The sequence below is a fragment of the Ranitomeya imitator genome, chromosome 3, assembly GCF_032444005.1.
Source record: "Ranitomeya imitator isolate aRanImi1 chromosome 3, aRanImi1.pri, whole genome shotgun sequence".
NCBI lineage: Eukaryota > Metazoa > Chordata > Amphibia > Anura > Dendrobatidae > Ranitomeya > Ranitomeya imitator.
In genome coordinates, this window is record NC_091284.1 from 252,484,114 (window position 1) to 252,498,742 (window position 14,629).

Genomic DNA, 14,629 nt, shown 5'->3' on the forward strand with positions numbered 1-14,629 from the left:
GAAATTCTAGGATAGGACCCACTGGAGCCACCTCCCCCAATGGTTCACCCAGGAAGTCAAGAAATTTTTTCCATGTCCTACCATAGATTCTAGAAGTTATGGGTTTTCTGCTTTTCAACAGGGTGGAGATTAATCCTGGAGAGAATCCATGGCGACTTAGTAACGCCTTCTCAAATTCCAGGCTGCCAGATGGAAGCCCTTCACCTGAGAGTGGGTTACTGGGCCCTGGGTTAGTAGGTCCGGAATTTCTGGCAAAATCCATGGATCTGTTACCGACATCTGCCTTAGAAGGGAGAACCATGGTCTCCTTGGCCAAAATGGAGCTATGAGGATAATTTTCGCCTGATCCTCTCTCATCTTCCGGATCACAGCTGGGATCATCACTATCGGGGGGAATGCGTAGGCCAGAGAAAACTTCCAAGGTATTAGTAGGGCATCTACTGCGAAGGGATGTTCTTTTGGATTAAAGGAGCAGAACTTTCTGACTTTTTTGTTGTGTGAGTTGGCAAACAAGTCTATTTCTGGTGAGCCCCAGGCTTGGACTATTTGCTGAAATATCTGGGGGTTTAAGGAGCATTCCCCCTGTCTTAAGCCTCTGCGACTCAGGAAGTCTGCTTGAGTGTTTTCTATGCCCCTGATGTGTAGTGCCGACAGAGATAACAGGTGTTGTTCTGCCAGTTGGAAGAGGAGTTTTGACGCATTCATGAGGCCTTTGGACCTCGTCCCCCCTTGATGATTGACATGCCACCACTGCTCGATTGTCTGTTAGGATTCGAGTATGGCGACCTTGGAGTAAAGGGAGAAAATGTCTTAGGGCTTTCTCCACTGCCCACAGCTCTTTTTCGTTTGATCCATAGTTCTTTTCTCGTATGGACCAGGTACCTTGTACAGAGTGAGATCTCAGATGAGCTCCCCAACCTGTACCGCTTGCGTCGGTCGTGATGATGTCTATGACCGGATTTTTCCACCGGACCCCCATTGTCAGGTGGTGTTCTACAGTCCACCAAGCTAGGGAATCCCTTACGCTCAGGGAGAGACATAGATTTCCTTCTAAATGCCCTCTTAACAGTCTTTGAGCTGAGAGAACTTCCCACTGTAGATGTCTTAGGTGGAATTGTGCCCATTCTACTGCCGGTATACACGATGTTAACGAGCCTAGAAGGGACATCGCCTTTCTGAGAGTCATTGCGGGTTGACGTATTGCTGTACTGGTCAGGATTATTATCTTGTCCACTTTGTTTTGTGGAAGGAGGCAGAGCTGACGCTTGGAGTCCAGTATTAACCCCAGGAAGGACTGTATTTTTACTGGCAGTAGTCTGGATTTGGGGATGTTTATTATCCAACCCAGCTCCATTAGAGTTGATGTTACCACTGATACTTGATGAGTGCAGTGGAACTCTGACCTCCCTATTACCAGGAAATCGTCCAGATATGGGACAATTAATACCTCCGGTCCCGGGATGTAGGACATTACTTCCACCATCACTTTGGTGAAAACTCTGGGGGCTGTAGACAGGCCGAATGGAAGAGCTGTATATTGATAATGCTTTACCTGATTTTGAATATAGAGAGCTACTCAAGTATTTCCGATATTCCTGATGTATTGGTATATGGTAGTAAGCATCCTTTAAGTCTATTACTGCCGTGAAGCAGTGCTGGAAGAGAAGTTTTATGGTCGTGTTTATAGACTCCATCTTGAAAGTGTAGTTCTCTATGGATTGGTTGAGCTTCCTTAGATTTATAATAGTTCTCCAAGAACCATCCGGTTTTTGGATCAAGAAGAGGGGGGAGTAAACCCCGTCTCCCTCTTCCTGAACCGGGACTTCCTGAAGAACCTTTTTGTGGACAAGTCCCAAGATCTCGGTTTCTAGGGCAGATTGTTCCTGCTGAAACTTCCGACGAGGAGTTATTATGAAGTTTCGTCTGGGAGGACAGACGAATTTTATTTTTAGGCCGTCTCTGATGATGTTCGTGACCCAGATACTGGGGGAGATATTTACCCAGGCCGGAAAGAGGGAGAGTCTTCCTCCCACTTCTGGCGTAATGTCATTGGGGGGATTTTTTTGCCGATGTGGAGGGGCCTTTAAACATATAGCCCGATCCTCTTTTATCTCTAAAGTCCCAATTTTTCCTCTCCCCTGGGGGGCGACCTCTATTATATCTTCTCCTCCGAAAAAAAGTTTTTTTAGGATCTTTAGGGATGTTGGGAAAACCTTTCTTCTTATCTCCTGCATGTTCCAGGATGTCTTCAAGTTTTTTCCCGAAGAGAAGTTGGCCGTCACATGGAATAGAACACAGTTTGTGTTTAGATGGCAAATCCCCCGGGCAACCTTTGAGCCAGAGGGCTCTTCTTGCCACGTTGGACAAACCCACGGCTCTTGCTGTTAGTCTTGCGGAATCCGCAGAAGAGTCTGCCAAAAAAGCTGCTGCTCCTTGTAGCAAAGAAATATTTGCAAGGATGTCAGTTCTGGGTACTTTGTTTTCCAGCTGATCTTCTATCTGTTGTAGCCAGACCATTAGGGCACGGGCCGTACATGTTCCCGCAATCGCCGGCTTAAGGCCCCCCGCTGAGGCTTCCCAGATGTGTCTCAGGAAACTATCTGCTTTTTTATCAAGCGGGTCTTTGAGAACACCAGAGTCCTCTAACGGAAGGGATGATCTTTTTAAACATTTGGCTACTGCCCGTCAATCTTAGGGATTTTCTCCCAGGACTCGGAGTCTTTATCCTCAAAAGGATATCTCCTTTTGGATGAAGAGGGTAAGGAACCCATTTTTTCGGGCTTTTTCCACTCTTTGTCAATTAATGCTTTTATTTTTGCATTAACCGGAAACGTGCGTTTCCTTTTCTCTTCTAGGCCACCAAACATGACATCTTCTAGAGACCTAGGTGTCTTCTCCTCTTTAAGCCCCATTGCAGATCTAACTGCTTTAACCAATTTATCTACGTCCTCAGTTGGGAAACATGGACGACCTCCTGAATCACTGTCCGAGGAGGAATCTGAAGACTGGACAGAGGCCGAGGAGGTAGAGGGAGACCGGGATGTTTTATGACTCCCCTGTCTCTGAGAGGCATCTGAGTCTGTGGACGCCTTACGGCTTCTCCTTCTTGGTTCGCTAAGGGCCAATTTCAAGGAGTCTTTTATTTCAGCCTGTATTATGGCTTTTAGGCTAGTGGCAAAATTAGGGGTCTCTTCTTGTATGGTTTTAGTAATGCAGTCAGCACAGAGATCCTTCTGCCACTGAACTGCCAGCGGGTTTCTACAAAGGGCACACTCTCGGTTCTTTGTTTTACCAACCGCTTTCCTGGACCCTTAGTGATCAAAACAGACAAAAAATGGACCCGGTTACCATAAGGGTGACATTCACGTAGATCACTCACCACCACCGACAATCAAGGGTACCGATTTTGGAGGCTGGACAGATGCACGTGAAGCGTCCCTCCTAGACGCCGACGAATCCTGCCGGACAGAACGACTGCTGTTTCTACCACTTGAGCGGCTGCTCTTGGTATGCTGGTGGCTCGGCAAGGCATCTGGTGAGAGCTCCATTTGCTGCTGCTGCTGTGAAGGCGGCTGCTGCTGCTCCTGTTGTCCTACTTCCATGGTGAAGTTTATGGACATGAGCGCGTCTTCTGTGGTCTAACCCCCTTTTATGGGGGGACCACTGCACTCCCCGCCTCCTTCGGTGCCCAAATTAACCCCCTCCCACTCTCTGCCGTGCCGCCGGAGTTCCCTTTCACCGGCCGGCGCCGTGTTCAGTAAGAGGGTCCCTGTCAGGACAGGAAACCCAACTGAAGCGAGGGAGAGGTACCGCCCTTTTATTTTCAGTAGGGTTTCCTGTCCTGGCTGGGCGGATCCCCTCTCAGGTGTGCCGTCATGGGGGAAGGGAAAAATGTAAAATCTGCAATTAAAACAAAATTGTGGTAAAAATGTCATTATTTTTTCTTCACTGCCCAATGATATAAATTTCTGTGACCCACCCGTGGTGTCAATATGATCACTGCACAACTGGAGGAATTCATTGAGAGGTGTAGCTTGTAAAATGGGGTCACTTATGGTGAGGGAGTTCTGCTGTTCTGGAACCCCAGGGGCTCACCCAGTGGGTCATGGCACCTACAAACCATAGCAGTACAATCTGAACTATAATATGAATTCCCCTTCCCTTCTGAGTTTTGCAGTCTGCCTCAAAAGTATATCCTGTTTACATGTAGGGTATTAGCGCACTCAGTAGAAATTGAACAACCTGTGAGGTCCATTTTTCCCCCATTAGCCCTGATAAAAATTAAAAACCTGGGGCTAATACAACATTTTAGTGGTAAAAATGTAATTATTCTTTCTTCATAACCCAATGGTATAAAATTCTGTGAGGCACATGTGGTGTCAATATGCAGGACTGCTCCCGGAGTTGTCTTTTTATGTATACCATTTTTGGGTAGATAAGATGTTTTGATTGACCTTCTATTGCAATGTTGCTGCTCCAAAAAAAAAAATGTGATTTTGGAGTTTTGATTACACCGTTCACCGATCAAATTATTTATATTTTATTTATATTTTGATAGACTGGACTTTTACGAATGCAGCAATCCTAAATCACTTGTGTTCGTTTTTTAATGGTTTTTATTTTTAACGGGGCAAAAAGAGGGGCGATTTGAATCTGTTTTTGTTTTTAGTTTTTAAAATATTTTCTTCACCCACTTTTCTCCCAATTTAATAGTCCCCTTGGGGGACTTGAAGCTGTGATCATCTGATCGCTTGTGCTATAGATTGCATATACATTCCTCTGCTATGTATAGCCAAAATCACAATCTTCTATGAATGCCAGCCACGACTGGCTTTCACAGAAGAATCATGACAGGCACGGAAGTCTACAGCAGATCCTCGGCTGTCATGACAACCCATCAGCGCACCGCAATCACGTCACGGGTACGCCGATGGCAGCAAGGAATGACGCGCCTCTTGTCGGAGCCTGTTAAATGGATTTAACAGGATGACAGCGCCACCTGCGGCAATTAGAGTCAGATTATGGCTGACTAAATCAGTGGTCACGGGTGAAGGCAGGTGCGAACTCTGCTAGTTAGCCTGCATCAAAAGTAGGGACACTACCTTTGATAGATATAGATATAGATATGTATGTATGTATATACGTATGTATGTATGTATATACATGTATGTATATACATGTAGGTATATACATGTATGTATATATATATATATATATATATATATATATATATATATATATATATATATATATATATATATATATATATATATATATATATATATATATACACACATATACACACACATACACACAATTATTTTCCTAATGGTGTAAGGCACATTGCGGGGTTTTTTCACTCCTCGATAAGCAGCTCGCTGTTAACAGGCAATGAATTGAGAGACTGGCGTGGGCGGTTGCAGCTTTCACAGCTGTCTTACATGCTACATCTAAAAACTGATTGTGTCACAACTGCTGAACTCAGTAGGCTAGGTAACATCTCTGGAATCAGGGTCTCTATCCCTACATAATGGTGCTCTTCGAGGAGGTAGCTACAACCTGCTGACAGATTCCCTTTAAAACAATTTCTCCATTTTAGACATTTAAGGGACCACTGCTGTCTGCAGAATTGGAGAAAGCTTGGTACGAAAATTCCTAAACTCCCCCAGATTTCAATGTAGAAAGGTAAATATGCATCCAATCTGCACCTGGATATGGCTGACCACCTACCACTTTTGGAAAATGGAACTTGCTTTGTATCAAAAGGTAGGATTGCCAGAGTTTGGAACAATTCTCAAATATTTATGTATCCTGTAGAGGTGAAAATGCAGCATGGGAATATTTGGCCCGATTCATCCAGATCTGGTTGAGGGGGCATGCTGAAGTCAGGCACTCCTGACTCATAAAGAGGCATGAATCAGAAGCCTTGCACAGTATTTATACCATCATTAACAATCTCCTACATATAGCTACTCACTCTCCTCTCTTTGGGGATTTTGCCTTCGGCCTCCAATTTGGCACGTGCCTGGCGCCTCTTCAAAATTCGATGATATTGCTTGGCATTTACATATAATGGTTCCTCCTCCAGCATCTCAGCTCCTGGTAGCGGGATCCTTTGCAGAGCTGGCACAGAACCTGCACCAGGAACCATCTAAAGAGGCAGAAAATTATTTAACAAGACAGACACCAGCAATAGGAAACAAAAGTTAATTAAATCCTAATACATACCATAACCATGCCCCCCGAGTTCATCACATTTCCCGTTACTGGCAGAGTAACCGTCACAGTTCCCTGGTTGCTATTTGTTGTATTGGTGTTTCCTCCGGCTTGCACAATCTGGGCCCCTGCCAAGCTGGCGGCTGGTATGGTAATCATTCCTGTAACAGGGACTGTCACTTTAGGAAATAACACAAAAACAGGAAACAGAGGAACAGAGAAAGGGAGGTCACATAATTAATTCCTGGGAACCTCTAGTGTTCACCATGGACATGACGACTAGAATAGATGGCATATTTTGCAGACATACGGAAACAGCCACAGGAAACATAAGTGGTAATTTGCATGGTTAAGGAAGTAAATGTGCACAATCATGGGTGAAAGTGAAAAATACTGAAGTGGGCACCTGGCTGACAATTTTTTTTTTATTACAAATGAAATAAGCACTTACCTTGTTGCAGAATTGTGCCATCAGCATTTACTGGCTGGTAAACAATGGTTTGTCCTTCCGCCGTTTGTGCGACCTGCTGACCCTGGACCGCTATCTGCTGCTGAGTCTGGGCGGAAACAAGAATAATTGTAGATGACAATATAGTTCTAAGACAATGCTTACATCAGTCTCCCCAATTCCATAGCTCTCTTCAGTTATCTAAGTGGTAAAAAAAAAAAAAAAACTTTGCTAAATAAAAAAAAATTGTGCAATTTTCCGATACCCATAGCGGCTTATTTTTTGCGTGCCAAGCTGACATTTTTAATGATGCCATTTTAGTGCAGATACGTTCTTTTGATCGCTCGTTATTGTATTTTAAAGCAATGTCGCGGCGACCGAAAAAATTCTGGTGTTTCAAATTTTTTTTCTCGCTACGCCATTTAGCGATCAGGATAATTTTTTTTTTTATTGATAGATCGGGCGATTCTACATGGGGCAATAACAAATGTGTGTATATTTGATTTTTTTATTGTTTTATTTTGAATGGGGCAAAAGAGGGGTGATTAAAACTTTTAGATTTTTTGTTATTTTTTTCATATTTTGTAAAACATTTTTTTTTTACTTTTGCCATGCTTCAATAGCCTCCATGGGAGGCTAGAAGCTGGCATAGCCTGATTGGCTCTGCTACATAGGAGCGATGCTCAGATCGCTCCTAAGTAGTTGAATTGCTGCATTGTTATGAACACCATCCACAGGGTGGCGCTAATAGCAATCCGGCATCAACAACCATAGAGTTCTCAAGACCTCTGGTTGTCATGCTGACGCATCGCTGACCCCCAATTACATGACGGGGGTCAGTGATGCTAGCATTTCCAGCCCGATGGCCGGAAACGCTAGTTAAATGCCACTGTCAGCGTTTGACAGCGGGATTTAACTAGTTAATAGCAGCAGGTGGATTGGGATTCCACCCACCGCTATTGCGGGCACATGTCAGCAGTACAAAACAGCTGACATGTCCCGGCTTTGATGCGGGCTCATTGCCGGAGCCCGCATCAAAGCGGGGGTTCTGACCTCGGATGTACTATCCCGTCCGAGGTTAGAAAGGGGTTAAATAGAGCACCAGACAAAATTGCACACAATAATGCAATATTTTGTCTGGATCTGCAACAAAAGAACCTCTAATGTAGTGCTGGACACAAGAGGGTCCCCGAGTAAGAACAGTGTATGGGCCCTTTGCAGTGCTAATTGCACAATTCCATGGGCCCCCTTTTGTCTTGGAACCTTGTAAAACGGCACAGGTTCTACCAATGGCATGTCCACCCCTGCTCCAACACATATGTGAACAGAGCTCTAGCATAAAAGCCAAACTTCAAAATGAAATCTGATAGACCGTAGGATTAATAAAGTCCATACCTGACTCTGTCCTGCTGTAACTGCAGTCTGCGGTTGTTGAATGATTATTTGTTGGGGCTGACCCTGCTGAGCTTGCAACTGAACAGCTTGTCCTCCTTGGATCTGAATCTGCCCCGGCTGGACCAATTGTATCTATCAGAATAATAATTGTCACAATGAGAACCCTTTTACACCAGATATTTGGCATAGAATTGAGGAATATTTTTTCCTTAGAAAAAAAAATATTTCTAAGTATTCTTTGTAATTCTTAAATTTGCACAACTTTTTTATGGTATGCAAAGATATCCTCATAAATAGCCTAAAAATGGAGCGTTCAAACGGCTTAATAATAATGGAACTGAACAGCGTCTTTTAGTCGTCAGATTTTTGTGCTGTGTAAGTAATAAATTCCACTAAACCTACCTGCTGTAGTCCTTGGGATCCAGACACAGGAACTTGCATAAGAGTTTGACCTTGCCCACCCATAGCCTGAACCATAATTGGCTGACCAGTAGAAGTAATCAGTTGTCCACCACTGACTTGGACCATCAGTGGCTGTCCTTGTACCTGCATGGAGGAAGTAAACAAGGGTTAGGAAAGGATAACAGTGCAAATCAATGAGTATAATGCAAAGATTAGAGAAATATATAATCAAAAAAAGCATTTTGTTATCTTCATTAGCATAAATATTAGATCTTTGACATAAGGTGATGTCAAAAACAGATGTTTTCAGAGAAATAAATAATTGCCTTCTACTAATTATTTATAAAAACAAAAAAATAATATAAAAGGCTAGTGGTATTGCTAGTTTCTGTAACAGATCGATGTACATAAAAAAGCTGTACTGTATCTGGACAAATGAGTGTCTTTATGGAAATAAATACATTGAAACACTACAAAGCATTGTACAATGGTAGAAATGAACAGAGCAGAGCGAGTCATGCAAGATCCGAAAGCAAGAGTCTCATAATCCATGCTGCCTGCCGTGTACAAGTCCATGCATGAGACGAAGTATACGTAGACTGGATAATATGAAGACAATATGGCCATGCTTCTACACAAGACCGTGAAGACAATGACAATTTGCATGAAGCGCTCATGCATTCGTCAGACACAACTACCTGGAGGGTCTGTACTTGCTGTCCAGAGGCTGCTCCCACCTGAGCCTCGGTCTGTAACTGGACAGCAGTAACTGCACCAGGCTGAGAAAAGGGAGAGGAACAAGAAGAGATAGCCTGACCATGAGAGCTTACCAGAGGTCAAGTGTGGAGAGAAACATTTACAACCATACTGGCATTTGTCCCACAGGTTATATACCTCTTTTAATAAATGACAATGTTCTGCTGGCCTGATTGACATTGCATGCTGCTATTTACTCTATGATCTACAAGTACACTCAGATCCTTCTCTACAAGTGACTCTCCTAGTTTTTCTCCCCTTAGAACACATGGTGACAGCAGGTTACCTACATGAAAACTTCACATTTCTCCAGATTGAACCCCATCAATTTGACCAAGTCAGCTTGTAACTAGTGATGAGCGAATATACTCGTTACTCGAGATTTCTCGAGCATGCTCGGGGGTCCTCCGAGCATTTTTTAGTGCTCGGAGATTTCGCTTTTATTGCCGCAGCTGAATTATTTACAGCTGATAGCCAGCATAAGTACATGTGGGGGTTGCCTGGTTGCTAGGGAACCCCCACATGTACTTATGCTGGCTAACAGATGTAAATCATCGCTGCGGCGATGAAAAATAAATCTCCGAGCACTAAAAAAAAATACTCAGAGGACCTCCGAGCGTGCTCGGGAAATCTCAAGTAACAAGTATATTCGCTCATCACTACTTGTAACATATGAACATTTTTAATATGGGACTGCACTATACTACATAGCATGGTGACATCTGTAAAAATAGAAATGACACTATCAATCACATCTTTTATATATTAAGTTGAAATATGCAAACCCAGCCCTGAACCTTGGAGGACACCACTTACAACCAGAGACTACTCTTGAGTAGCAGTCATAAACCACAACTCTCAGGTTTTGGTGTTTGAGCCTTTTAGATCAAATTATAAACCCTTAATTTCTAAACCTATACACTGTAGACTAAAGTGGCCAGTTTTTGGTCTTATTTTATCCATGCTGCTCAACAGAGTATTCTCCCAATTTTACAAATTCCGCCATACAAGTAAAGCGTTATTGGCCATTTTATGTAGTGTACCCAATCTTAGCTGTTATGGTCCTCACAAGGTAATAATTTAGTGGTGCCTAAAGACACTTCCCCAGAGACTACTATGAGTAACGCCTCCTTAATAAAGACCATAGGAATTTGATTATTGGGGAATCTAAACAAAAAAAAGGCCTATATCTCAGGTGGAGGTGAAGGAGGAGGAGAAGGAGAAGAAGAAGAACTGAATTATCAGGGGAACAGGAGGAAGAAAAACGAAAGCGAAAATCTGGCCACTTTTTACTCGGTGACACTGTGTATGACAGTAGCAAATGCCTTTGCAAAGTCCAAAAAACACTATCCACATCTACCCCTATGTCTAGGCTTTTACGCACATCTTTATAAAAGTAAATCAGACTAGTTCGACTACTTGTGTCCTTAGTAAAATGTGCTAACCATCACTTACCGTATATACTCGAGTATAAGCCGAGAATTTCAGCCCATTTTTTTTAGGCTTATACTCGAGTCATACCCAGGGGTCGGCAGGGAAGGGGGAGCGGCAGCTGTCTAATTATACTCACCTGCTCCTGGTACGGTCCCGGGTTCTCCGGGTGACGGCTGCTTCTTCCTGTAGTGAGCAGTCACATGGTACCGCTCTTTACAGTAATTAATATTGACTCCCATAGGGGTGGAGCCGCATATTCATTACTGTAATGAGCGATACCATGTGACCGCTCAATACAGGAAGAAGCTGCCGTGGCCGGGGAAGACGTGCAGGGACCGTGCCAGGAACAGGTGAGTATAACAGTGCACGATATTCACCTGCTCCCCGTTCCACCGATGGCCGCCGCTGCGTCTTCCCCGTCCTCTGCACTGACGCTCAGGTCAGAGGGCGCGGTGATGCGTTAGGCTACTTTCACACTAGCGTCGTTAGGCCTCTGTCGCAATGCGTCGTTTTGGAGAAAAAACGCATCCTGCAAAGTTGCCTGCAGGATGCGTTCTTTATCCATAGACTTTCATTAGCGACGCATTGCCACACGTCGCATCCCCGGACCTTACAATGGGGCAGCGGATGCGTTGAAAAACTGCATCTGCTGCCCCCGTTGTGATTTTATTTAACAGTATGCGTCGGTACGTCGGCCCGACGCACTGCGACGGGCCCGTACCGACGCTAGTGTGAAAGTAGCCTTAGTGTGCGCGCCGCCCTCTGCCTGAGCGTCAGTGCAGAAGACAGCGGCGGCCATCGGTGGAACGCGGACCGGTGAATATAGCAAGTGCCGGGGGCCTGAGAGGTGAGTATCTTTTTTTTTTTTTATTGTAGCAACAGCACATGGGGCAAATATCTGTATGGCGCATCTTACGGTGCCATGTGCAGCATTATATGGGGGGCAAATATCTCTATGGAGCATCTTATGGGGCAAATATCTCTATGGAGCATCTTATGGGGCCATGTGCAGCATTATATGGGGCAAATATCTGTATGGGGCCATGTGCAGCATTATATGGGGCAAATATCTGTATGGAGCATCTTATGGGGCCATGTGCAGCATTATATGGGGCAAATATCTCTAAGGAGCATCTTATGGGGCCATAATCAGCATTTGTGGAGCATTATCCGGGGCAAATGTGTCTATGGAGCATCTTATGGGGCCCTTATTATCCTTTATGCAGTAGTGTATGGGGCAAATGTGTCTATGGAGCATCTTGTGGGGCCATTATTAACCTTTGTGCAGCACTATATGGAGCATATTTTAATATGGAGCATCTTATGGGGCCCATCATGAACTGAATAGAGCATCTTATGGGGCCCATCATAAACTGTATGGAGCATTATATGGGGCGTATTTTGTATGGAGCATTATATGGGGCGTATTTTGTATGGAGCATTATATGGGGCCCATCATACACTGTATGGAGCATTATATGGGGCGTATTTTGTATGGAGCATCTTATGGGGCCATCATGAACTGTATGGAGCATTATATGGGGCGTATTTTGTATGGAGCATTATATGGGGCGTATTTTGTATGGAGCATCTTATGGGGCCCATCATACACTGTATGGAGCATTATATGGGGCGTATTTTGTATGGAGCATCTTATGGGGCCCATCATAAACTGTATGGAGCATTATATGGGGTGTATTTTGTATGGAGCATTATATGGGGCGTATTTTGTATGGAGCATCTTATGGGGCCATCATGAACTGTATGGAGCATTATATGGGGCTCCTGATTCAATATGGATATTCAAAAACACTTAATCTTCTGATATCTCAATTAATTTTACTTTTATTGGTATCCATTTTTATTTTTGAAATTTACCGGTAGCTGCTGCATTTTCCACCGTAGGCTTATACTCGAGTCATTATTTTTCCCAGTTTTTTGTGGCAAAATTAGGGTTGGGGGTCGGCTTATACTCGAGTATAAACTGTATATTATTTTGTACCATATACGCCTGTAAGCAAACATTTTTTCCTGCAATAAGTGTAAGACAGGTAGCAAGAATCAGAGCCTGAATGCGCGATTGCAGCTAAATATATTTTTCTCTGAAACCCTCCAATGTTTCAGAGAAAATATAGTTACAAGGTCCGAACAGGGACCATAGCCACAGATGAGACTAGTACTGCGCTGACCCCAGACAGCTTCTCCCAGTGCCGCTAGAGGCAATTGACAGGTCTTTCCCATAGCGAGTGACCTGTCAATCACCTGGAGCTGCACTGAGAGAAGCCAGCCAGGGGACATGACTGACTATTCTTGTCTCTGGCTATAATCTGGCCGGATTTTCTAACTATATTTATACCTGACTGCAATCATGCAGTCAGGCTTCGATACAAGGGCAGCCTGAATCTTGACAGGAGGTCCACTACAAGCATACTATTCTATAATTATCTTTAAGCCAGCCATATGACACTGTACCAATCACTAGAGAGTCTCTAAAAATTATGTACAGGGCACAGAAATAACTGAGCTGAGTATTTGAAGAACCCCTTGATGTAATGTATTTCATATGTACCCAGTGCCTTGTTCACATTGATTTTACTTGAATGGTATTCTCAAGTTCTTAGATAGTTCGATATAATTAGACGGTATGACAAACAAATTTACAATTCACATCCTTTTTCTATCTGCTGTCAGTCTCCTGCAATGAGATCTTGTATCTTTCATAGTGTACAGCTGGTTTCCATGGAGCTTGACAACTATTGCCCACCGAAACCCTGACCAAGAGTGCAGCAGTAGTTACATGCCAGGAGGGAAGTTAATACCTAACATACCAGCTACCACTCTCCAGATGATTGATTTCTATTCAGCAGTTAGCTGCTCACCTCTCTCCCCATATCTCTCTACTCCTGACGACCTGCTCTTCTCAATGCTGTAGAATCATATTCCCAATATCACAGCTCTCACTGTCCTGAGTTGTGCGCTTATTCTAATGATCTGTTATTGTATATACAAATATAGTGTTAACAATGTAGACTCAGAAGAAACCATACCAGGGCGGCACGGTGGGCAGTGGTTAGCACAGCAGCCTTGCAGCGCTGGAGTCCTGGGTTCAAACCCCACCCAGGACAACATCTGCAAAGAGTTTGTATGTTCTCTCCGTGTTTGCGTGGGTTTCCTCCGGGTTCTCCGGTTTCCTCCCACATTCCAAAGACATACTGATAGGGAATTTAGATTGTGAGCCCCAACGGGGACAGTGATGATAATGTGTGCAAACTGTAAAGCACTGGGGAATATGTTAGCGCTATATAAAAATAAAAATTATTTATTATTTATTTATTTATTTAAACCATTGATAGCTAAATGTGTTACAGCAGATCTTGTACCAAGGTTTATAGTTCTACTAATACAGCTCTGCTGTTCACCAGTACTGTCGCTCAAGGAGGTGAGCCCCCCCCCTTCCAGAAACCAGAAGAGACTTAAGCTGAATGCTACTCAAGTGACAACTTAATAATAACCATTTAACTTTGGTGACTAAATGTAAACTGGTCCAATTAGACTATATTGGTTGATATATTAAAAAGGCTATTTCAAGTTCTTTCTTCAGCTCTTCACCCACCAGCCTCCTGTTTGCAGCAGCGATGAGTCTTGTCAGGCCCCCAGGCAGATTCCCGTGGACCACATAGTGCTCGGGCCAACAAAATGCCGACCATTTAATTGCACATGACACTGAGTGCATATGCATGCAGCGTTCACTACTGAACACTGCAGCATGTGCAATGAAGCAGACGGCTACACCACCATTTGTGTTAGCCACGGCTTTCATGCAATGCATGTGTACCCAGCATCTCAGGTCTAATGCATATCATTCAGCCCCAGTGTCTCCTGTGTAATATATATGCTCCAGCATCTCCTGTGTAATGTATAAGTTCCAGCCCCATCGTCTCCTATGTGATGTATATGCTGTAGACCCCCCACTGCTTG

At 43.8% G+C, this 14,629-nt stretch overlaps 1 protein-coding gene across 18 annotated transcripts in view; it reads right to left on the reverse strand.

The window, feature by feature from the left end:
• The window catches only part of NFYA (nuclear transcription factor Y subunit alpha), a 52,292-nt gene that overhangs the window by 14,380 nt on the left and 23,283 nt on the right, over window positions 1-14,629 (reverse strand). For 5 of the 18 annotated variants that reach the window (XM_069756362.1, XM_069756363.1, XM_069756365.1 and 2 more), the window contains exons 3-8: window positions 9,157-9,240; window positions 8,462-8,605; window positions 8,060-8,191; window positions 6,668-6,773; window positions 6,229-6,395; window positions 5,978-6,151 (exon numbers count right to left, since the gene is read on the reverse strand). In XM_069756362.1, coding sequence (XP_069612463.1) covers window positions 5,978-6,151; window positions 6,229-6,395; window positions 6,668-6,773; window positions 8,060-8,191; window positions 8,462-8,605; window positions 9,157-9,240 — 807 coding nt within the window. The remainder of the gene's footprint in view (window positions 1-5,977; window positions 6,152-6,228; window positions 6,396-6,667; window positions 6,774-8,059; window positions 8,192-8,461; window positions 8,606-9,156; window positions 9,241-14,629) is intronic. The other 13 variants (XM_069756368.1, XM_069756369.1, XM_069756370.1 and 10 more) reach the window with 5 other exon arrangements.